Raw genomic sequence first — 25,412 nt, 5'->3', positions numbered from 1 at the left:
AGTGACATCTCACCTCTTAGTTTAGTTCTTAATGTCAAGCAATGGAAGCAAATACTTACATTTTCCTGACCATGTGTTTGTCATTTCCCAGTGTCATCACCTCATATAGCTCAGTGTGAAGCCAGAAGAAAATTCATACAGATTAATTTCCAATATTCTCTGTGTGTGTGTGTGTATTTGAGGTTTTAGGCATGAAGAAGAAAAACAGCCTGACAGCTTTAGGTGATTTAATTGGCTGCTCGGTATCAGAGCTGCTGTGGGACGGTGGGTGTGTGACGTGGAGGCAGAGGCAGTGATTGGAGGGCAGGCTGGAATTATAAGGGGAGGGTGAAGCTGAGGACTGAAGCTTCCCAAAGCTGCAGCCGGCCACAGATCTGGCACCGCAGGACTCACACACGTCTCCGGACTCGGTCCTCCTCCTTCCCGCATCATGCATCCAGCGAGCCTGAGCTCAACCCGGCAGTGACGAGCGTCTCCACAGAGCCGAGCGCGTCCACCGACTGTGCGTAAAGACGCGAAGTCGAGGAGAGACTGTGCGCTTTTCTCCTGCCGCTGGAAGCCAAAAACAGGCGGGGTCGAAAGTTTTTGGAGGATTTTTTTTTCATTCTAATTACAACTATAATTATTTAAAGAGGAATATTTTTGGTCCAAGCCTTTTACCAAGGACATGGAGTACACGTCATCCCCGAAACCGCAGCTGTCATCCCGGGCAAATGCTTTTTCCATAGCGGCCCTGATGTCCAGCGGGAAGCCCAGCAAGGACAAAGAGACGGAGGAGAGCACCATCAAGCCTCTCGGTAAGGATGGAGGAGTGAAGGAGCAAAAAGTTTTGAAGAATCAACTTTGATTTTCGTTAGATTTGTGCGCAAAAAATGACACCTGTTATATTTGTTTTACGCAAAAATTTAAATCCAGAGAGTTTCTGAAGGATTCAAGAAGAAAGAGAGAAGAGAAACTGATCAAATGTAAAGTACAGTAAGAGGTATGACGAGGGAAGAACAAATATACAAGAAGAGAAATTATAATTGAACCAAGATGAGGTTTGTGACAGTGAAGTGAAAAGTGAATCTTATGTGAACTTTTATTATTCATGAGTAAATAAATAAATGAGGTAAAACAAATGACATGTTGACTCTGAGCCAATCAGTGAGAAAGTGTTTGAATTTGAACTAACATAATACTGACAGCTTCTCATGGGCCATGAATAAATGTTAAATATGAAATTAAGATGTTTATTTTGTTGAAAGAGAAATTAATGTGGGTGTGAAGCTCTTGTCTGACTCGCTCCTCGTCAGTTTTTAATATTGGATCATGAGTTTCAGAGAAAATAAATAAATTGTCATGCTTCCCATGAGGGGGATGTTGGAACAGAGATATAAGAAAATGTAATTATTATTATTTCTTTCATTTTCAGTCAGGTGTTATTTGCAGCTTCTATTTAACAGAGAGAAATCCAGACGAGATGGGTTGATTCGTTAATTTGCCATTTTTCGTTTCTTCCCATTTTTAAAACATGGAAAGAAAAACCAGTTGTCCGACGAGTGAGACAGATTTTCTCTAGTTTATTTTTTATAATTTAAATACAAATATAAAATGAATTTAGCTTTTATTTTAGGATAAAACTGTTAAATCCTATTCCTGACGTGATGCTTCCATTTTTCACTGACTGTCAAAAATATAACCTGACACACAACTTCAACTCTTTTATTAACACTTAGAATCACGCTGCATCTGCCAGAGGTCTAAAGATTAAATTAAATAAAACGGCAATTTTATAACCACCCTCCATTTTTCTTATCATAGCCTTCATATTTATATGAGCTCATATTGACTTTAATTAAACACAGGTTCTAATCTCTTTGCTTTTCTTTATCACACTGTGTTGTTTCTGTCACACAAATGAAAATAAAGTTAATTTCACATTCGCTCTGTTGATTTCTGCTCATTTAAAACCACAGAACAGTTCGTGGAGAAGTCCTCGTGTAACCAGGCTCTGGCTGACCTGTCCTCCCTGGACGGGCACGGCGGCGACTTCAGCGGGAGCGCGCCCTCGGTGTGCACGGAGCCCCTCATCCCCACCAATCCCGGCATCCCCAGCGAGGAGATGGCCAAGATCTCGTGCAGCCTGGAGACCAAAGAGCTGTGGGACAAATTCCACGAGCTGGGAACCGAGATGATCATCACCAAGTCTGGAAGGTCTGCGTTTATTTCATGTATTCTGTTAATTGGTTTATCTATTTATTTATTACCAGTAATTCTACTAATACATGAACATGCAATAACCTAAATTATGTTCACAGGACTTTAACCCCACAAAAACGAAAACAAACAGTTTTTATCGTTGTTTCTTTGCATCATTGAGCATTCATACTTTTTTCTTGTCTATCTGTAGATATAAAATAAAAATAAAAATCAATTTATGGTTCACTTTGGTTTCCCCCCCCCCCACACAGAGCATCAGGTACATCAGATCCAGCTCCACACTCCTGAACTGACTAGTTAATATAATAATTATATATATATATATATGTTATAATTCACTTTCTGACTGACCCTGAATCAGGTAGATATGTGTCAGGTTGCTGCTGCGTGTCTTTCACTCTGCACAACGTAGCCTATATGAGTCAATGCTCAGTAAATCTGGACAATGAGGTGAGTGTTAGAGACCTGAGGCTGTTTGTAATCTGCAGCTGAACAAATCACCTCATGAGGAGCTGTTTCATTGGCTCATTAGCTGCAGTGCTTTTACACTTTGGTGTATTTAAATCTCACCACGTCCAATTTCTATTCCTACAGTGTAAAAAAAGAAGAATGATCAGCAGTTATTTAAAATCTATTGAAAAGTGACATTCTGCAGAAATTTCGTTGCGTCTAAAATAACCTCAGTATTTAAAAACCCTGCATTTCAGTGGATGACGTTTTATTAATAGTTTTTTTTTTTTTACACAATATCATAAGAAATGCAGTAATGACGATATAGTTGTATTAATAGAATAATATTAATGGTGTGAGCTGTCTGTTCCTCATCAGGAGGATGTTCCCCACCATCCGGGTCTCTTTCTCCGGGGTGGACCAGGACTCGAAGTACATCGTGTTGATGGACATCGTCCCGGTGGACAACAAGCGGTACCGGTACGCTTACCACCGCTCCTCCTGGCTGGTGGCCGGCAAGGCGGACCCTCCTCTGCCCGCCAGGTACCGTGGCTCCCCGGCTCTCACCCTCCGTCCCCCGCGATACTCACACACCTAACCTGCTTCTTCCTCCCATTGTTTATAGCTTTTTTAAAATTTCTTTCCTTTCAAATAATTTGAGTAGAAATAAAACCCACTTGCGTAACGAACTCCATTAATTTATTTAAACCATAAAGAGGGAATCATTTTTTCGGCATCAGTTGATGAAAGTCACGAAATCAGATTAAATCACAACATTTTGTTAAATAGTAAAAACTACTTTATCTGCGTTAACAATAATAAAACCAATAATTATTTGGGCAGTGACAGTTTTAGTTTGTTTATTTGTTGAAAAGTGACCTTAAATCACCGCACGTGGACTGAAGATGGTCCGTATTTTAACTTATTTATGATTCAAATGTATTAGTCGAATGTTATTTTTAATTAAATGGTTTTTAATTAATTCTTTGCATTCGCTTGTAAATATTGAAATAGCTTCTAAAAGCTTAATGTCAAAAATACATAACCAACCGTAACACCGTTAAAATATACAGTTGTAATAATATATAATAATAATAATAATAATAATAATAATGATAATAATAATAATAATAATAATATAATAATAATAATAATAATAATAATAATAATAATAATAATAATAATTTTTGCGGTGGAGATGGGACGCCGTTGCTAAGCGACCTGTAATTGGCCTCGTTAACATGTGGGCGTTGATTGGATAATTTAAGTCGTCAGCCAATCAGATTCGAGTATGAACCGGCCTCGTTCTTCTTCGTGTTATATTGAACAACTCTTTATTTTTTATTTTATTTTATTTCTCTCTCTGCGTGTTGTTTATCCTCTGGACACCTGATCATCGTTCACCCACGTGTTCCTCTCCAACAACGTTTCTCTCACCACTTCCGGGGTTTCTTCTTCTTCTTCTTCTCCTTCTTCTCCGGTGGCAGGTTGTACGTGCACCCGGACTCTCCGTTCACCGGGGAGCAGCTGATGAAGCAGATGGTCTCCTTCGAGAAGGTGAAGCTGACGAACAACGAGCTGGACCAACACGGACACGTGAGCACTCGTCCCTTTGTTCCTCTCGAGTCTGCACATTCAAGCGCTTAGCTGTTAGCTAGCAGCATCGAGCTAGCTGCTCTCAGGTGCAGCGGATGTCTTCAGATCACGTGTCGCACATCATTGCTCTACAGAAACGTGTGTGTGTGGAGTTTCCGTGATAAACATTGGTCTCTGTCAGATTGAAGTGTGGGATTATAATTCCTCTATGTCTGGAGCAAATTGTTCCTTAATCCTTCTTTCACTGACAAGAACAAACAGGCTTCAGGCTCAGTGTTAACTTCAGGTGTGTGTGTTCGTTTCAGTCCGAAAATAACTTACTGTTATTATTCACACAGCTGTGACCAAAGCACCGACACACGAGACAAACTTCTAACATTATGTTTTACTATATTCGTTAAAGTTTAGCTTTATGAGTCAGATATCATTTCTTAACCTGAAGCTGTTCAGTGATACACAGAAATGTAACGCAGACCTTTAATTAGCTGACATGTTTCTAATACATTACAAATACACTAAAGAGCTACGATGACATCAGAGCTGTTTGTTTTAAGATGAATATTGTGCTAATGCTAAAATAGAGACGACAAAACCATGTATTTTATGTTATTTTAAACTAATTGATTCACATTTTCACATTATGTGGTGATAAGATTTTTACACATATCAGCTGCATTCTGAAGCAGTGAGGTTTTAAAAAGTCTCATTCAAACACTTAGAGGAGGATATTTCCTGTTATCTATTATAACATGCAGTAGTTATTATTGTTTTACTCATTCATATGATCATTCCTGTTTTTTCTGACTCACATACAGTCAAACAAATAATTTGATAAATGAAAAAGAAAGATCGAAAGATAAAGTTGAAGAAAAAAGAAGACATTTGAACGAAATGAACAATCGAAGCATCGCTGATACAGATTTAATGGATCAAATTTGTGTTTTATTTAATAGCAGACAAAACAAAAGCGGACTTATCATTTAGAAAAACAGGTGGAATATATTCATTGATAAAGATAAAGGGCAGTGACATTACTCTTTATGTAATAAAACATTTGATCTTATTATTACTCATTATTTTATTAACTGAAACGGTTCAGCCCACTGATATCAAGACATGTGTATAATATAAACAGTGTCTAGTCTGAAAAAAAAAAAATCCGTTTTCTGAATGACTGAAAGCCCAAAATCCTACACACACACACACACACACACACACACACACACACGGATCAGCTGCTGGTTTTAGTTGTGTTGCTGATGTGTGTTACATCTGTATTTTGTATTTACCGTCACTCAGTGGCTGGGGAAGATAAATATGAAGTTTCCTGGGCTGCAGCCAAACAGCAACTATCATGGAAGGAAATTCTCACACTGATGCTGCAGCTGCTGTGTTAACAACTTTATCTCTTCACGCTCTTGTCTTTTTATTCTTTTGTTTTTACTCTCATCTCTTTATTATTCGTCTGTCTGCACGGATTCTCTGTCCATCTCTGTCGTCATGTTTTTCTTTGTAAGTCTCCCCCTTCGTTGGCGCTCCCTCTCCTTTTAAACTGTTAAATCTGGAGGATTATAATTTCAAAATAAACACAAAGCTTCACAGAGTCACAAAGCAGCTGAGAAAAGCTTCGTCTCTAATTTACCACCTCGGAAATGTTCCAGTGTAGTTTCCTAACACTTATTTAGATATGAAATTATAATAAAATAGTAATTACTGTATTTTATTGTATTATGTGCTTCGTTAATTTACAATATTTAATGAATTTATAAAATAAAAAATAAGTGAGTGAAATTTACGCTTCTCATCCATATTTGATTAAACGCAGATCTTGATAAAACAGATTAGTAGAAACTACTTTTAACAATTGTCCCCAGTGAGTTTTACTTTAATTCCAATTATTATTGTGTTAGATAAATTGTTTTCCATTATTAGACTTAATTGTATTGTAGTAATTTCCATTCCAGACGGAAGAGACGGGATTTTTATTCCCTTTGTTCAACATGAGTAGTTTTTATATTTTACCAAATTTACAAAGGATGATCCACAACAGAGCAGCTGACAGAGGAAACGTACTTCCACTGTGCTTTTTAATGGAGGCACCGGATTTTCTGTATTTTTTTATTATTAGTAAATCTAATGAAAACATCAGAATCAAGCTCTTGGGTTTAGGTTTGTGACCTGAAACTATTTTCAGCTGTGGATTAGCAGGCGGCAGCAGGAGGGGGATCATTTAAAACCATTGCAGCAGAACAGACCCTGATCGTAACGTGTTTACCCTGGTGAGACTTTGCTCTTTCTCAGTTGAGCCTGTACTTTTTCCTTCAATCACCGATCGTCGTTGTGCTTTGCAGATCATCCTGAACTCCATGCACAAGTACCAACCACGAGTCCACATCATCAAGAAGAAAGACCACACCGCCTCACTGCTCAACCTCAAGTCTGAGGAGTTCCGCACCTTCGTCTTCGTGGAAACCGTCTTCACGGCCGTCACAGCCTATCAGAACCAGCTGGTGAGTGATCGATAGCTGACGTGCACCAGTCGACCTTATTGTTGTCGCTCTGTTCTTCCTCTGGGCTTTAATCGAACTGCTGAGCTCTGCTGTTTGCCTCCATTAAATCACGACAAGTACCATCGAGTAAATCGATTGTAGCACAAAGTTTTAATCAGCACACATGGAAGTGTTTGTGTTAATCAGGATTTCAATTCTTTTCTTTTCGTTTTTTAACTTTTGCTCAAGTTAAAGTTGAAATAACTTGAATTTGACGGAACACATTGAGCTTTAAAAGTATCTGTAATCACAATAATCAGTCTAATCTTATCTGTTTAATTTGGACTTTATATCACTTTCGTAAGAATAATTTGTCAGGGCCAGATTTCTCCTCCCCCTGGTGTCCCCCAGGGTTTCCTGCAGCACAGGAGGAGGAATAATGAACTAATAAGAGTAATTAACAGACTCTTAATAGCTGTAAAGCCTCGTCTCTGCTGTGTTGCCAAAGAAAAGCAGATGGAAAATAAGAGAAGTAGTAAAATCTGAGAGAAGGATGAATTTTGTCTGACTCTTTCTTCTTATTTTTTAACCAGATAACCAAACTGAAGATCGACAGCAACCCGTTCGCCAAAGGATTCCGGGACTCGTCGCGGCTGACGGACATGGAGAGGTACAGGGGATTCTGGGTCCTGCACTGTTTGTTTACCTCTGAGCCGCAGATAAGATACACAAAGAGGGAGGAGCGTGTGTGAGTGTGTGTGTGTGTGTGTGTGTGTGTGTGTGTGTGTGTGTGTGTGTGTGTGTGTGTGTGTGTGTGTGTGTGTGTGTGTGTGTGTGTGTGTGTGTGTGTGTGTGTGTGTGTTGTTCATTAGTAAATCCAGAAGCTTCATTGTTTATTTCTCTGCTTGTGTCAATATTTAAACAGATAATCTTTATTCCATGTAAAAAGACTCAATATCTGTTTTTTTCTTTCATTCTTTTTCTTCTTTCCATCATTACTTTCTTACCCTCTCCTCGTATTTTCCTCTTTCTTGTTCCAAATTCCTCACATTTTCCTTCTCATCTTGTTTGTGCATTCATCCTTTCTTCTGCCATTTTTCTGCTTTCCTTCATTTATTATTTTCCCCATCTAGCTTCTTCTTTCATTCACCTCTTTTTTTTTTCTTATTCCTGGTTTATCTCTTTTCTTGTCTTTCCTTGTTCGTTACTTCTTCTGTCTTTTCATCTTTGTTTCTTCTTTTTTTTTTTTTTTTTTTCCTTTTTAGTTGTTAAGTTGGTTCCGTTCTTGTTTCCTAATTTATTTTATATCTGTATCATTTCTTCTTTACTGATCTCTAAAGATTGGTTTTATTTCTTGTCATCTGTTTTTCATACTTCCCTTCTTACTTTTCTTGTCTTTTTTATTTCCTCCTCTCTTTATTTGGCCTTTTTCTTTCTCCTTCCTTCCGTCATTCATTCTTTTCTTTGTTCTCTCTTGTTTTCTTCTTCCTTACATTTCTTTCTCTCTCGTCGTTGCTTCTCTCCATCTTCTGCTCTTGCCTCTTTTGTCTTTTCTTGTAGTTACATTCTCTATTTTATTACTGTTTTGTGCATGAAGGAGACGAGTCAGTGCAAGTTCATTCACACACACACACACACACACACACACACACACACACACACACCCACACACAAACAACCACACACATACACACACACTTACAGTTACAAATCCCCCTCCAGAGGATTTTAATGGACGCTGCCAAAACACACACTTCTCTTAATCCCTGATTCCGGCACAACGGCCAAAATCAGCTGACAAAATCAAACCATCTGCTCATTTCACTCAATCAAACATCTCAAACAGAGATCCCCCCCCACACACACACACACACACACACACACACACACACACACTCCTCCTCCTTCTTCTCCTCCTCTGTCTTTCTCTTTTTGAGGGCTGTGAATTAGACCTGATCAATTGATCTTCAGGGAGCTGCAGAAATCACATTAGTCTGGAGTCGGCCACTGCACTAAAACACACTGTAATTCAATTGGCTGCAGTGACTGATTGAAACCAGCATGCCCCGCCTCCCCCTTCCCTGCCCTCAGCTCCCTGCAGCCGTGCTGTGCATTGTGGGAGTTTGCTGTGGCCTCTGTGCCGGAGGGGCCCGACGCTGATAAAAACACACACATTTGTACTCCTCTGCTGACAGATATTGCACTTTCCTAACCTAATTGGAGGGTGGGGGCTGCGGAGGGGGGACTGCTAATGTGGACGCATGGCTCTCATGATGCAGACCACTTGCCTGTCCACCCCCCCCACACACACACATACACACACACACACACATACACACACACACACACACACACACTCTCATGCACTACAACTGCCGCACAACAATTTGTGTCACTGTGTTTGAGAAGTGCTGTCTGACAAGACTCAAATGGGCTAATGCACTTTGTGGGAGAGACCACACACACACGCCAAAATCTACATGTACCATCAACACAAACAGGAGAAGAAGAATAGACACACGAGACGCACATATACTCATGAATACTACATGAATGCATGGACACAGTAAAAACTGAAAAGGATACAGGTGTTATAGTGAAATCTGTCTGCTTCTGAATTATACCAGTTGTTGTCACAACTGTCAATCCTGAGATTTTGAAGGTTTTTAACAATACGAATAATTTAGAGTAAAATGCCAATATATTCTTTTATATTCTACAGTATGTTGTGAAAGTTAATTACTACTTGTTAGATTCAGATGCAGTAAAGGAGCATTCACAGTGGAAACAAAGGAGATTTATTTTGGGGCTCTCTCTTCGGCTTTTGCTGCAGGGAAAGTGTTGAGAACCTGATCCACAAGCACTCGTACGCCCGGTCGCCGATCCGAACCTACACTGGCGACGAGGAGAACCTGGGCGAGGACGGACACTCCGCACACGCCAGAGGTGAGCCGCTGTCACAGACACACGCATCAGGTCGGCGCAGATACAAGAGATGACACTGAGTGTTCTTGTGAATTTTTCTTACGGTCAATGAATCCCATGAAGAAGAGCACGTGAGCCTGTAACTCAATAACGTCTCTATTCTCATTTGATCATAAATCAAATCGTTTATTGGCAACATGTTGGACAGTTTTTTATGTTGCATCATGCGCCCCCTGCAGGTTCAGCGTTCACCGCCTCAGACAACCTCTCTCTCAGCTCCTGGGTCACCACCACATCGGGCTTCTCTGGCTTCCAGCACCCACAGTCCCTGTCGGCGATGAGCACTGGCGCCGCCTCCCTGCCCCACCCCATCCAGGGCTCCCTTCCCCCCTACAGCCGGCTGGGCATGCCGCTGACGCCCAGCGCTCTGGCTGGCACCATGCAGGGCAGCGGGCCGTCCTTCCCATCCTTCCACATGCCCCGCTACCACCACTACTTCCAGCAGGGGCCCTACGCCGCCATCCAGGGACTGCGCCATTCCTCCACGGTCATGACGCCCTTCGTATGACTCCATCCTTGGGAGGAGACGACTAAAACCTCACACTAGCGTTCACCCCGAGTCCAGTGCAACAAGTTAGTCCTCCACGCCGGCTCATCACTCCTCATCCAGTTTGTATCTTTCCTCCGGTGTTTGTAAATAGTTCACGGCAGCGGGCGAGCGGGCGGTGACACTACGAAGAGGACGTCGCTTCCTGAAAGAGAATCCAGAAGAAAAAAAGGACTGAAAGAACCCAAGATCTGCGGAAACACCAGCAGGTCCACGGGTTTCTATGACAACTGCAACATCTAACACAAGACAACAAAGGGAGCATGTTTGAAGAACAGTGGATCCTCAGTTCAAACCAAATTTAACAATATTTCGAAGACCACGTCTTCCTCTAAAGATTCAACGTCTCCACCGAGCTTTAAACACGGCAGGTCGCTGCGTGATCCTTCAACGGTGCAACTTGCAAATGACTTCCTGGAGAGACTCGTATCTGACGCTGCAGTACGTTGGACAGCGGAGCTCAGTCTGTGAACACTTCAGCGTATCAGAGAGGCCGCCTCAGCTTTTCTGTGTTTTCTAGAAAGCAGCCATATGTACAGTACAAAGTTCCAACACCTCCACGCTCTGTTGAAAACACATGTTAAAATACATTGTACAAAGATGAAAATACTGCATTTACTCATAGGAAAATTCTCACTGTAGAGTGCAAAAAAAAAAGGAAAAACCATAGGACGCATGCTGACGCAGTAGACAAACACACTGGGTGAACTTTATATGGAATATTATGGGATGAATATGTTCACCTGCAACAGGGTCGAAGGGTTTTTATTTTCTTTCGAGGTCAAACCAGCGTTTTAAATGGCGAAGAAGTTCTTGGATCAATTGAATGTTTAGATTTTTTTTTTCAGGGGCAGAGAAGTTCAGCATTTTCTTTCACCTCATTAAACAACAAAAAAAGACTCAACTCCAAAAACCAACATTATGAACTGAAAGCAAAACACAAAGATAAATAAAAGATTATTCATGAGGATAATTTCCGATCAATCGTGAATAAAAATGAAATCCTGACAACAAAATGTCAGCAGGAAGTAAAAAGAGAAAATACAAAGAAACTGTTGCTGGAATCTTCCTGGCCTTTTAGCATGTTAGCTGTTAGCTCACAGCCACATTAGTTGAATACGCACACACACACACACACACACACAAACAACAGGAGTGAAGGATTTTATTTCCTTTAAAGGTCAAAATCAAACCAGCATTTGAAACACGAAAAAAATTCTGCGAAGATACAAATTCATTTTAATTTAATCTTCAGACTTCCATAAACTTGTATTTCCCCTGTTTACTCTGTTGCTAATTGCACTGACTTGCTCACCGCCACTTCAATAATTTACTTTAAATGTCAGGAAGTAAAATGAAATTTCAACCGAACATTAAATTTCACTGTGTCACTCTCTGTTGTGACTGAGCCTAAATTCAAGTTTCACTAAAATCCATTTTGAAATATCTTAATTCGATATTTCCAGTGTGTAAAACAGCCCCTCAATGTTTTCCTTCTGTTTCCACTGAATGAAACACACAGAAACATTTGAAGTGCGGTTTGTAAACAGCATCTACTGTAACTCTAACGTTCGTTCTGCTGACTGTCGACCGAAGCCTTTTAGCAGTCGGCCTCCAGCAGACTCTCCCGAGCTGATTCGTGTCGGAGCGTGACGACAGGGCGTCCACGCCTGGAAATAATGGCTCCGTGCAGTTTGGTTTAAAAAGGGAGGAGGAAGCTGCAGGAGTCGACTCACACACTCAGTTAATGAAGCGATTTATTTAGAAACACATAAGAAACTAAAAGCAGGAAGATGGTCCGAGAAACTTTAGAGCCAGACTGATCAACCGGACAAAGTTCAGTTTGTGGCCAAAATATTAATTTAAAAAACCACATTACTATTGTGAACTTTGACCATTAAGATTATTTTTCAACTTTAAAAAGATCTATAATAATTATTATATTCAATTTGATGGTTGAATTAATAATTTTGTCCACATTCTTCAGAAATACGTATAATAATGTTTTATTTAACAGACCACAATGCAAAAAAAAATACTTTAAAATCACCATTAATATTATTAATGTCAGAAAAACAACAAACACACACATCTGAGAAACAGGAGCTGGTGAACGTTTTCTTTAAAATTGAAAGATTCTTGATTTTGAAAATGTTGAGAGATGAAGAAAAGAAGCTGTTGGTTCTTTTGCCGTGGATCAAAAAATGGATTCACTGAATCATCTCAGCTCAAACGTTGAAGGATCCATGTCAAAAATATTTATCTTCTACATTGATTCATAAATTGATATTTGATTTTCAAAACCAAGTAAACCAGTATCACTACAGAATCTAGTTTGATTTGAGCTTCACCCAAAAAAACATGAACTGAATTACAGTCGGACTTGTCCATCCTGTTTCGGTCTCTCTCATTCTTCAGCTCTGTTTAGTTTAAGAAGCTGAAATAATGAAATCATTTAACGTTCCTGGTTCAGAGGGAGGTTCAGCGTCAGGTTCAGTCAGAGACGTGTGTGCAATGAACAAAGATGTTTTCAGTGCTCGGACAGAATTTCAATCTGTGTAAAAAAGGTTTCACAAACACTGTAAATGTTCCTGTTTGACTTTTGCCATATTTTGACATCATAAGACGCCTGATTCTGTAGAATGTGGACGTTCATGTTCTTAGTGTGTCATTAATGTGGAAGCAGTTGATTTATTCTCATTTGTGTGTTGATGGAAAAAGTACTTGGGTCCTTTTCTCCAGTAGTTTCCTTCTTTCCACGTCACAACAACACTCTTTGAACCAAACGCACATTCCCGACTTACCACTGAGAATATTCTCTCTTTCCTTCTTATTTTTTTATGTTTTATTTCCTTTTATATTCCATAATCTGAATACGACACCGGACGAGATTGTGTTTTGATGATTTTTGTTTTTTTTTAAGTGCAATATATTTATTTTGCTCTCTGGAAATAATGTGTAATGTACGATGCCGCATTAAAAAAAAGTAGTTATTTGTAAACCTTGAGAAATATATATCACCACTCAAACACTTTGAGGTTCTTTTTCTTTTTCGGATATTGTGTAAGTTTCTCTCTCACAGTGAATCACAGATGTTCAGAAATAAATGAAGTCATGAGATGATTTAAAAACCTGCAGCTGAAAACACAGATATTTATTTAGATTTCACTCTTTTCACTGAGGCTGGTTTTTTTTCTCTGTGTAAAAAAAAAAAAAATGCTGTCATTTATTTTTTCCCGTGCCGTCATTCAATTATCTGTATCTTCTAGTTTACGGGATAAAATATTATTAAACGTGAAGGAGGCCGAAACAGAAATAGAGCTTCATGTTTTAACTGCCTTAACATCACATCATGCAGCACCACCTAGTGGTCAGCTTTCACATTGCACCGATATACTCTGCATTGGCTCCGTTATATCTGGTTGGGTGCACAGTGAGCCTGAATTGCGATACATTCATTTTCTTTTGTGCAAAATCTAAATTTCAAATTCATGATTCTGTTGAAGCTCAATCTCTCAGTGAATTCACGATTTTCACAAATATTTATTTTTTCTAAAACTGACAATATTACAATATTAGTTTATTTCTATTTTATAACAAATATGAGAAAATAAGTGTCACGACATTATTGTAAAAGCAACATTAAACATTACAAAACAAGGGATTAAGAACAAATTAAAAAATATATATATAAAAGACATAAAAATGTGATAAAAGTTAGGAGTAGTGAGATAAATGTGTTGTTGCCTGAACTAATAAAATCTCCAGGTTTGATTTAAAAGACGTGAGAGCTTCAGCTGAACCTTCTCACATGAGCAGAATAAAAACTGAACGCTGCTTCTTCATGTTTAGTTTTTACTCTGGGGACAGAAAACAGACTCGTCCCAGACGACCTGAGGGGCCTGGGGGACGGTTCGTAACAAAAACAGCAAACAGAAAAACACAAATCTATTTTGGCCCTCGATCATCGAGTGCGTCATAAAACAAGAGAAGTATTTAACATTTTTCGACAGACAGGAAGAGTAAAGACCAGACAGCTGATGTGATCCACATGTTGGTGTTTGTGACACTGTGATTTGTATCAGCTGCAGAAAAACCTGTAACGGCACCATCACAATACAGATCAGACGATCAGAACTCGTTGTCTTTTTACTCATGAATAATCCAACAGGAAAGATTTTCTGAATTTTTAGTGTTTTCTTGAATTTCTGGCAGCAAGACAAAAGACGCCTGGTGGACAGGGACACGATGAGAGGGTTGATTTTAAAATGGAAAGTTATTAAAGGTGGAAAAACACAATGATGAAGCCGATCAGTCACATTTGAAACTACTTCCTGTGAACCGGACACAGACGTTCAAATCAACACTTTGCTCTTTATACAAATCTAAACAATCTCCATCAAATGAGTTGCTCCCTGTTGGTCGAGGGCGTTCAGCAGAGGCTCCATCCCCCGATCACAGTCTGTCTCCAGCTGACGTCTTCAGCACAAGATGGCAGCGTTCACGTCCGCCGATATTTTGGCTTCATTTCTGGAGAGTGGGAGGACGTGGAGACGTGTCGTCCATCTTTATTTACAGTCTGTGGTAAATGGTGTGTACTTATATCACTCACACACACTTCAGTCACACACTGGCTGCACAGGGTTCTTTTTGAGGTTCAGTATCTTGCCCAAAAATGCACAGTGCGTAGAAAGGAGGAGACTAGGATCGAACCACATTAGTGGACGACCCGCTATAACTCCTGAGCCACATGACAATGGTGTGTCATCATGGCTGAATGTGGTCCCAGAGGAATCTACTGGTTGGAAGTTATCTGTCTCTGTCTGTCTCTGTCTCTGTCAAGAAAGATGTAGTCACCAAACTTTAAACTTAAAACGTATTCTTCTGTTGTTTTGGAATCACAAGTTTATTTTCTTAAAACTGTTTAATCGATCATTCACGCCGTCACGTTGAGAGAATGATTCCTGCTGTTTTCCCAAACTATGCCGAGGTCATTCACTTGATATCCAGATGATAACAGAGTAAAAGTTTTCTTGGGATTTGCTGACCTCATGCTTTTGATAAAGATTCCTGATAAAGCAAAAAGAAGAAAGTTAGAGAAGGTTAAGAATGACAAATGACAAAGATTCAAACACTCTGCAGCCCCGAGGAGCTGGTGAATTATTAAAAGCAGCTGTTATGCACCTCTGCATTAGAGTCCATCATGAATCATAATATTCTGTGACAGAGCTGTGAGCGATGTGCGTAGAAATAAGAGCAGTGACGTGTCACATTTACATTTCAGGCATTCTGCCGACGCTTTTATCAGCAGCAGCAACGGACATGAATATTTGAACGAGTCAGAAATCATTCAGTCGTGAGTAAAACTCGAATTTTAAAAAGCAAACATGACGTCAGACTCAAACACACACACACACACACACACACATATCTGCTCTGACGACTTCACTACATGAAAATCCACTCGTGCGCTCGTCTATCACCAGAACCATCACCCGCCACCACAGACGAACTGACGGATCGATGGCTGGACGTTAGTCACCGTTTCACCAGGAAGAAGGCCCCACTTCGGCCCTGATAAGAATCGGTTACATCCTTCGAAAATAAATAAATAAACAAATAAATAACATCCATTGCGGCCGTGATTGGATTAAAGAGAGAGGGGAAGGGCAAGACGAGCCAGTGTGAGGTATGGCCCAACAAATTGGAGCTAACAGTCGGGCCAGAGAGTCCATTTTGGGGCATAATTTACACGGTGAGGAGCATGAGCTGAATCTAATGTCATTTCCATCAATTTTGCATTTTGGCCCTTTTTTCCTTCCCCCCCGGGCTTTTAGCGGTCGTTTGAATCGTCTGGCGGAGGACAGCCAGCGAGCATTACAATGTCGGGGACGACATTTAGCGCGGCAGCAGAGTGAGAGGTGCTTCTTTATGGTGTGGTGACTGGCTGCAGCACGGCAGCGTGCACCCATTGATGCACCGTCCCGCAAATGGCCAAGAATATGCTAATAGGCAGAGAGCACGGAATTGCCCCAGACAAGCCACTTAATGGATGTTTTATCTGCAGGTCGAGAGTCTCATCTGCTGCGATCCGTCCTGACAAGACGTGCCAAGTCAAATTTAGCGATAAAGCACTTTTAACAAACAGGCCACAAAGTGCTTCAGGGAGGACGAAGGACACAAACACACAGAGGAGTTTGTGGTGAAATGAGAAACCTGTTGGCAAACAATGGGAAATCGTTTTAGCGGAAATACGCCCTGAAAGCAAAGTTGCCCGAGGACAAACGGAGACGACAGGACTTCCTGACAGAGCTCGGAATAATTTCACGTCCTGCCCGCAAACCTTTGCATTTCTGCTTGAGTACAAATCTCTCTGCAGAAAGTTTCTAAAACCAGGTCGGACATGAAGTTCACAGATCCACTCTGATATTTTAATAATGAAAATACGATAAAACCGAGCTGGCTGCAGTAAAGGTCAAAAACCCTCCTCCATGTTAGCAGATGGGACATGGACAAATCTAAAAAATGAAAGTTCACGTTAAATAATTTCCCAAAGATGGATTCTGTCATTCAGTTTATTATCACACCGATGTTTGTTCACGTGCTCATGTTTCTGATAACACGTCTGAGATCTTCTCACTTTTGTTCCCGGACCGTTACAGTCATGATGATACTCAGTGGAGGAGGAAGTCAGTAAATAAACAGATATATACAGTACCAGTATAAACAGTACCACAAGTATCACATCAACTTTTCTACTTGAGTATAAGTATGTACATGCTTTTAGATTTACTGAAAGTATTAAAAGTTCAAGTACTTGTTGAGTCTATTTAATGTAACTGTACTGCATCATTAACTGTGTCTACTGTATTGTAGTATTTCAATACAAGAATAATACAGACTCTACTACTACTACTACTACTACTACTACTCTACAGATGCTGCTGAAAACACATAAACCTGTTGAATCCATTTCAGCTGTTTCTTTTTCACCAGTGATGACTGCAAGGGGCGGAGTCTAATGTTACCCGCCTGCTCTGATTGGATCGGTTGACTCCTCTCGTTATTGATAACTTTAGAAAATATAAATAACAATGTGAACAGGAAACAACAATATGAAGCACATATATTTGTATATATAAATATATGTAGTTGGGTAAAAGTTTCTACTCATGTAAAGATTTGATTGACAGGATATTTTCCTGATCTTTGTCCTGGTTCCTGTAGCTCCGCCCTGATTCTACCCATCAGTCATCAACGACGTTCACCTGAGAGCTGAGGCTCCATAAAGCTGCCGAGCACCAGCCTCACAGGGAGAAGTTTCAGTGTGGAGCTGTGGTGGGTTGTGTTGTGGTTGTGTTGTGGTTGTGTTGTGGTTGTTTTAAAGGTTTTCTGTAGTTCCAGTGATTCCTGGTCGTTCAGCGATGGCGGCGTAACAACTGGTTGCTGCAGTGCATCAGGTGACACACGCTCCATCTCCTCATCTTCTAATAAACCGTCTGCTCTGCGGCCTCGGTGGCAGGTGTCCAGCCCAACTGCTTCCTCTCCACAGACAACGAGGCCTGATAGCCGGGGGAACGGGCCGGCCGCATAACAAGGACTTATTATGATGATGAAATGTCCTACAAGGGCTCAAACACCCTCTTAGAGAAATCTCTCCCACAGATAAGGGGAGTCTAACCTCGCCCCAGAGCCGCGGGAAAAATTGAGGGGTGGTGGGGGCCAGGGTGGGGGATCCTAACCTGATTGGATGGGTGGCTCGGAGGGGGCGCCCGTAACGAAATCAAATGGCCGTCAAGCCGCTGTCATGCATAATTAATTGGGCCTTCTACGACCAACTACACAAAAATCCATGGTCATTCGATTAGGGGGTTTTGGAGGACTCTCTGAAGTGCATCGCTGTCTGAGCTGCTTCCTCGCTCACCTCGCTATCTGTGAGGACAGCGTCAGAGCGAAAACCCAACACTGTTCAACTGCAACATCCAACCGACACAAGCCCCAGACTTTCAGTGAGCTCCCCTCAAAGCTCAAGGGCACGTTGACTCCAGAGACGTGAAAGATCTGCTGACACAGACTGAAACCTCAACGTACACACAGGGACAACCTGCAGATCTCAGCAGGTGGAGGAAACACATGGTCCTGTCCCCCGTCCACCAGACAGCTGCACTTCACTGAGACGCTTTCCTTCCTATCTGTCCCCCCCGGAGACAATAATGAGCCTGTGCTATATTTCTGGTAGCGTTAAGAGTCAGAGTGGCTTAAAAGAGACTGAGCCATGAATGTAATGACTGTTAAAGTGTTTGTCATCAGGGCGCTGATGAATGTGCACAGGCTGGCTTTAAAACAGAGTATTTCACTTTTTAATCTCATTATTATAACTCTTTATTTGTTTATACTTATTTTACTTGAGTACTTGCTTTTCGTAAAAAGGTTTTTTCTTAGTATTAATACTATAATTGTTTACTATACATCACAATATCACTGGCTGAGTGTTGCAAACTCTTTTTAAAATGAGATGTGATAAAGTAAATACAGAAATAAGAGCATGTTACAAATAGTTTCAAACACTACGATCAAAGTTTTCAAAGAAAAAAACAATATGTTCACACATACAATGAAGTACCACTCTGAGCTAACTGTAACATCTGTGAGTGAATGGTGCCGCCTGTGGGACATTAGACGAACTACAGCACAGGAAGTAACACACGGCAGACAGAAAGTTAAACTGCAGCAAGATTTTTATTCAAAAAGCATATATTCAGGAATTAAAGATGCATATACTTACATGTGTAAATACATTAAGTGGGAAAACAATGTGCTTCAGTAGCTGCAATGTCTATAAGCACATCGAGTGAATATATGAAAATGTCTTTAAGAGATGTGGTTTCACGTTTTATTAAAGACAAACATCTCCCCATCATTTAAAGGAGATTCCTGTTTTTTTCCCCATCGTGACCTGCGTCACTTCCCTCGTCTGAAGACATTTTTGAAAGCGTGACCTTATCACGGTTTAAAATGGAAGACATCTCCCTCCGGAGTCTCTCTCCATCATCACGTCTCAATGAATTCATGATCAATGACAGAAAAGAAAAACTTTCACTGCTGAAGCATTAAGTCCAATAACACAGCTTGATATTTCTTTTTTAAATGTTCACGTGTTCCACTCAACTCCTCAGAACACACACACAGCGTCTGCTCTTTAACTTCAGACTCGTGGTTTGAAGTGTCCGTTTGTTGGCGGCAGGTAGAAGGTTTGTAGTCGAGCAGCTGGAGTTGTGTCCTGCGGTAGAAGGGTGTGTAACCAATTGGTTTTTGGAAACGGGGGCATTTAGGACCATAGAGAGGAAGGTGGGAACTGCTGTACAGCGACACCTGCTGGCAGGAGGAAGAGGGGGGTCTACCTAGTTGGCCGGTTGGGGCCGTCCCTCCGGGATGAGCGAGGTGAAGAAGGTGCTGATGAAGGACCACACGGTGGTGAGGAAGCTTGGCTCAGGGAGAGCAGGAGCAGCAGGAGCAGCAGGAGCAGCATCATCTACGGCCGCAGCATCAGCGGCTGCCGCAGCAGCAGCGGCGGCTTGGTCCTCAGGGCCACCGCCCCCTTCCTCACCGCTGTCATCGTCCTCCAATCCCTCGTCCATCAGACGTTCCTTCGACACACATGTACAGAGGGAGGCGAGGTTACAGAGACACACATTACTGAGGACATTTGTTTTTCAGCAGGAAATCCTCAAACAATGATTTGAATAACATCTTGTTTTGTGTGTCTAACTTTCTAAACAGTTTAAATATTCAAACCCCCATTTGTTTTGAATATGAATTTAAGACCGGTCAATATCTCTGAATACATGTATTCTTCCTATCTTTACACTTTATAAACTAGTTTAATTACATTCATATTTTTCTATGTATTTTTTATATTCCTTACACTTACTGCTGTATTACTGCACATGTCCCCGTCGTGGGATTAATAAAGGACTAATATCTTATCTCATCTTATCAACATTCTTAACTCACCATTTCCTGAATGTCCTGAAGTCTCTCTGCTTCCTGCTGAGGAGCCTCCTGCCTCTCTCCTCTAAGGTTCTGCTGCTCCGGCCTGAAGGGAAACCAACCGGCCTGGTGCCTAAAAAACACACAAACAAACGCACTCTCACACCTGAGTTTAAAGTTTAATCTGTAAAGAGACGACTTTACTCTGGTCTGACACAGAACCCAGCCCGGACTCACAGGTAGACCAGAAGCATGGTGCCGATCACCATGACGAAGCGGCTAAATGAAGAGTAGAAGTAGACGATGCTGAGCAGGACGCCAGCGCGAGACACGGTATACAACCAGTCCAGCCAATCGCGGTTCAGCTCGTCATCGTTTAACACTGCGCCGCCCTGCGCATTCATCTGGATGTTGGGGTTGGCGGGCTGGTTCTCTGGTAAAGGGTTGGGGGCCGGGTTAGGCCCCAGCGGCGGCTGCACGGCCTCATTGGGCTGAGCGGCCTGAGGGGTAATGGACGAGGGAGAGGAGGGAGGCGGGTCGCTGGGAGGCTGAGAGGCAGCAACTGCAGCTTGGCTGAGAAGACGAAGTGAAGAAGAGACAGAAGAGAGGAAACACAATATATCTCAAATTAAATTTGTTATTGAACGGAAGAAAGATTTAGATTTAGTCTTTTATCCAGTATATACAATCGCAGTATTTCCAAACAGGATGCAGTACATTCAGTTGGCCAAATATTATGAGTTGTGAGGGAGCAGTATATTAGAAAAACGACCTGTCGAATTTATTTGGAGTCAAATCTGGATTCAACTCTTGCGCAGCACAGGTGTAACTTTCAATAACCATTTTCAGACACATCTCTTTAACTTACTATTGCATGTAGTAATGCCGAGCGTACATCTGCTGCCACCACAGCATCTGCATGGGCATGTACATGGGGTGGGGGGGCATGTTGGCAGGGAGGCCTCCTTGTAAAGGGACCTGAGCTCCATCTGGCCTGTAGAAGAGCGACAATGAACAAGACGCACAAACAACACCAACATCTCCTGCCTGCCGCCTGCCACTGAAGATCACTGACATATTTTGGTTATATAACATTACATAGTTCTTATCATGTTTGACATCACTGTGAACAGAGCCTGTATAAACTGTATAACTTAAAACAATAAATAAAAGTCTGATACATCTTGTGCGTTGTCTCATCAGAGGCTGTCTTACCACTGAGGGACACCGGGGGGGCTCTGCGGGTTGAACTGGGGGAAGCTGCCGCGATACCTCAGTCCATCGTAACCTCCAGGGGGAGGGGGGGAGGAGGAAGAGGAGGAGGAGGCTGGCTGACTGTCCTGATTAGCCGTGGTGGCAGAGGAGGCGGGGCTGGCACTAGCTGAACTCTGAGTGACATCAGAGATAAAAACACGAATCATCACCAGCGTGTGGGAAACAGAATATTTTCAAGGTGAATTTTACAAGTAGTTGGATTCAATAGACATAAACAGGAGCCAGCGAATGTTGACGACAGGCGACATTTAAAATCTTTTTGTAACAAGGGTTAATAAAAACATCTTAGGAGTCATTGCCAAGTTTTTTATATATATATATATTATAATGTCTTCTTCAGGGTTTAGTTGTGTATAAAAGCTGCTGTCACTAAACATGAAAAGCTTTATTAAAAAAAAAAGTGGCTCAGCAGCTCCCAGAAATGTTGATAAAGAAGAACAATGCACCACGTCAGTTTGTTTTCAGCCTCCGTGTGTCCTGTGATGAGGCTCAACTCCAAACAATAGAGCTGTCACACACACACAAACTATCAGAGAGGAGGATGTGTCTACTCACGCTGGAGTCAGAAGCCGTAGAGTTGGCCGCGGAGGGGCTGTGAGGCATGGGTGAGCCTGGGGGACTGTGTGAGGCGCACACTAGGTGCATCATGTGGTATCCATCCTGCTGTGGGTCGATAAGTTCAGGACACGAGCCGGAGATGTGGGAGGAGGAGAAACAAGAGGAGGAGTTGGCGGTGAGGGCCGAGAGACAAAACAAGAACAGAGTGGGAGAGAGGATCAGCGTGGAAACGACCAGAATTCAGACACACAGTCGCCCTTTGTTGATTATAGATCAGCTTTTGTTTCCCTGACAGTCTGCTCCAGTTCCTGAACATTTGCACAGACACAAAGAATCTATTTGCAGGGCGGCCAAACTAAACTGTATCTGTGTGAAACTTTGCGCATCATCAGTCGTCACCTTTCTGAGCACATCTCTGAGCTGCAGGTGGTCCTGAAGGAGTCTCCCTGAGTACACCAGCCGCTGGTCTTTGGACAGCTACAACACAGACAGCAACACATGGTGGGACAGGGACATGAGCAGTGTGAGGACAGTGTTAACTGTGTCTTCATTTAATTGTCAAAACACACAAACAGCAACATGAAGGTGCATTTAGGTGACTTTATAAATATATATACTGTGTCTTTATATGTGATATGTTTTGAATCTGATATGTAATCTGGTAGCTCTTGGGCAGATGTAAACATAACCACTGGGTGGAAGTGATACTGCTCAGGGCCCGGGAGCAAACCAGGGTATACAGCTAAAATTAACCCCTGAAATCCTGAAATTATGACCTCGGAGGAACTCAATCTGTTCCTGAACCTGTTTTACTCTCCTCTGGTACCGAGGCCCCTGCTGCTCGGCTTATCCGTCTTGTTGTTGTTAATTTCGGGTGTGAGACCGGAAACATGTCATCGTTCAAACTCAGACTTAAATTGAAATGTCAATATCTACAATATCCATAACCACTGTGCCAGCTCGCTGTGCTGAGAAGGATAATGTGACAGTGAGACTAATTCCTCAAATGCTCAACAACAAACGTGTTTTGAGGAAACACTGCCAGTGTGAGGTCACAGCAGGAGATCCTCCGCTTTAAGTTTATAGTAAAAAACTAGATACGTCCTTCTGACTGAGATATGAACTGGAGCATGTTTAAACTTTAATTGACAATGAATTTTTTTTTCTTTCATTTTGAAGAAAGTGGTTTATATGTTTGAAATCTGAGGAGTAGAAACAAACACATTAACTGCAGTGCACCTTAATGTCTTATCTTAAATGTGCAGCACTGCCTGTTTTGTATAGAAAATGTAAGAGGAGACGGCTGCTTGTGAACAAACCAACACAATGAACCTGGTAACGAGTAATTACACAGGATAAAGACTGCTGTATTGTATTTATCACATGACTGGAACATAACAAAGCAGACGGGATCATACTGCAGGAGTGGCTAGACAAGTTGTTCTCCCACTTTTAAATATATTGAACCTGACTAAACTTCAAGCAGCAACACTGTCCATAAAAAGATAAACTACAACACCACACTGGAACATCTATCAAAAACTTTGGTCAAAGGCTGAACTTTTTAAACCTATTTCTGATCCTCACGAGTGATTCAAGCTGTTTCTTTAAAGTAAATTTAACTCAATTCAAGTCATAACAAAGGCACCAGAGAAACCACAGAGAGACTGGACTCACCGGTTTGCTGGGGTACACGTTGGAGATGTGACTCTTCAGCCTCTCCACGGTCCAGTTGAGGAAGCAGTTAATGGTCTGGTCTTCATACTTCTGGTTGGGGGCCTTCAGGACCAGGGTTACAGGACTATCAACTGCCCCAGAGTCCATGGCTCATATTACTAGCAGGGTGGGGCTCTGAAGAACCTGAGCTCAGGAGAGCTTAGTGTCACGACTCAGGACTCACCTGAGGAGAGAATGTCCCTCAAATCTTCTCCATTCTGGCCTCACAAATAAAAACACCTACAACAGTCCCTGTCGTACCTGGGGGTGGGGGGGTGGAGCTCCCCCTCTACAACATCTGCTCCATCTGGAGATCTGTGGTGGTTTCTAATATAATCACAGCTGCTCTTGTGTGGTCACAGCTCCTGGATTTCTGGAGGAGGAAGAAGAAAAAACGTGAGTGACTTTGGTACGAAAGGAGGTATATGTATATATTCAGTACTTTGTTGTAGCAAAGTAAATATCCTTGTGATTTGGAAAAGCACAATTATTATGTCATATCAAATGATTACTGTTATTTTCCACTATTTTCTGATGTTTAACAAACAGTTAAACTGATCGATCGATCGTTCGTGGCGATGTTCTTCACCTCCAGTCTTACGGTGTAATAAACAGAATATATTGCGTTTTGGACGATGTAATAGAAAGTTTGAAAACTATTTGTAAGGCTCTGAGAAATTATTAGTGACATTTTCCACAATTTTTTTTTAAATATTTGACAAACCAAACCTCTAATCAACACATCCCCCTTCTGAGGGTCTGACACATCGATATGCAACTTTTCCACTGATTCCCTGACTTTTAAAACTCAAACAACTCTTCGACTGGTTGAAAGACACGATGGAAACATTGGCCACAGGTGTGAACGCTGGTTGTTTAACTCGTGTGAGCTGCGTGATGATCTGTTGGAGGTGGAGGGAGCAGCTGAGTTCCCGACACCTGCCCTGTTGCATCATGTTCACACTTAACTACCACAACAACTATACCACCTCTAAATCACCACGAGTCAAGCTGGCGAGCAGCCGAGCTGGTGAACTGAGCTAACACGTCTGTTTACCGACACAGTCCTCGTGTCCACGCACCGACACATCCCCCCCCCGCGTCCAGTCCGGTGTAAAGGCAGCTCAGCCCGGACTGTTTATACTCTGACCCCGGTCACGGAGCCACGGTAGCGGAGTTAGCTGCTCGGCTAACTGCTAGCTAGCTTCTGCGGAGGTTTGCTAACCCCAGGTCCGGACTGAGGAACCGTGTCCGCGGTGACAGCGCGTTCGTCGGCCTGGCTGAGCGGACTGACGCCGGGTTATCACCTCTGATGGGGGTTAGATCTGCTCCTGGACCGGTTTCACTCTGGTCCCGTCGGCCCGCAGCTGCTCGTCTGCTCCGTCCTGTTGTTGTAAATGTCGGGTGTGAGACCGGAAACACGTCATCATCTTCCCCACAACAGCTGATCAGATAAATAAATAAACCACGCGCATTATTATTATTATTCAAACTACTTTTAAAATGTTTATGTTTACTCTTATAAAACATAACAAAACAAAAACAACAATCATTCAAACCATTGTTTATTTAAATGTTTACAGTGATGTGGTTGCTAGGAGACA

The 25,412-nt window shown here is 41.8% G+C and overlaps 2 protein-coding genes across 4 annotated transcripts; one reads left to right on the top strand and one right to left on the bottom strand.

Moving 5' to 3' along the window:
• Nucleotides 1–338: 338 nt before the first annotated feature.
• tbx20 (T-box transcription factor 20) lies at nt 339–11,624 on the top strand. Of its 2 annotated transcripts, none has more exons than XM_069537703.1 (8): nt 339–797; nt 1,959–2,196; nt 3,031–3,195; nt 4,140–4,248; nt 6,600–6,758; nt 7,331–7,407; nt 9,568–9,683; nt 9,902–11,624. In XM_069537703.1, the coding sequence occupies exons 1-8, from the start codon at nt 668–670 to the stop codon at nt 10,228–10,230; spliced, it is 1,323 nt and encodes a 440-aa protein (XP_069393804.1). In that variant the 5' UTR covers nt 339–667; the 3' UTR covers nt 10,231–11,624. The 2 variants fall into 2 exon arrangements, with proteins under 2 accessions (XP_069393804.1, XP_069393805.1); XM_069537704.1 differs by having other exon boundaries at nt 340–797; nt 9,571–9,683.
• A 7,365-nt stretch (nt 11,625–18,989) lies between these two features.
• herpud2 (HERPUD family member 2) lies at nt 18,990–25,255 on the bottom strand. 2 transcript variants are annotated; one of them, XM_020103448.2, is made up of 10 exons: nt 25,116–25,255; nt 24,070–24,181; nt 23,770–23,992; nt 22,492–22,569; nt 22,090–22,197; nt 21,475–21,647; nt 21,128–21,253; nt 20,497–20,832; nt 20,284–20,392; nt 18,990–19,916 (listed from the first exon to the last, which is right to left on the bottom strand). In XM_020103448.2, the coding sequence occupies exons 3-10, from the start codon at nt 23,914–23,916 to the stop codon at nt 19,671–19,673; spliced, it is 1,323 nt and encodes a 440-aa protein (XP_019959007.2). In that variant the 5' UTR covers nt 23,917–23,992; nt 24,070–24,181; nt 25,116–25,255; the 3' UTR covers nt 18,990–19,670. The 2 variants fall into 2 exon arrangements, with proteins under 2 accessions (XP_019959007.2, XP_019959006.2); XM_020103447.2 differs by having other exon boundaries at nt 23,770–24,181.
• Nucleotides 25,256–25,412: the final 157 nt, after the last annotated feature.

The sequence above is a fragment of the Paralichthys olivaceus genome, chromosome 13 (genome assembly GCF_024713975.1).
Source record: "Paralichthys olivaceus isolate ysfri-2021 chromosome 13, ASM2471397v2, whole genome shotgun sequence".
NCBI classification, from domain to species: domain Eukaryota; kingdom Metazoa; phylum Chordata; class Actinopteri; order Pleuronectiformes; family Paralichthyidae; genus Paralichthys; species Paralichthys olivaceus.
The sequence above is the reverse complement of the archived record's forward strand: the minus strand, read 5'-3'. Positions and strand labels throughout refer to the sequence as shown.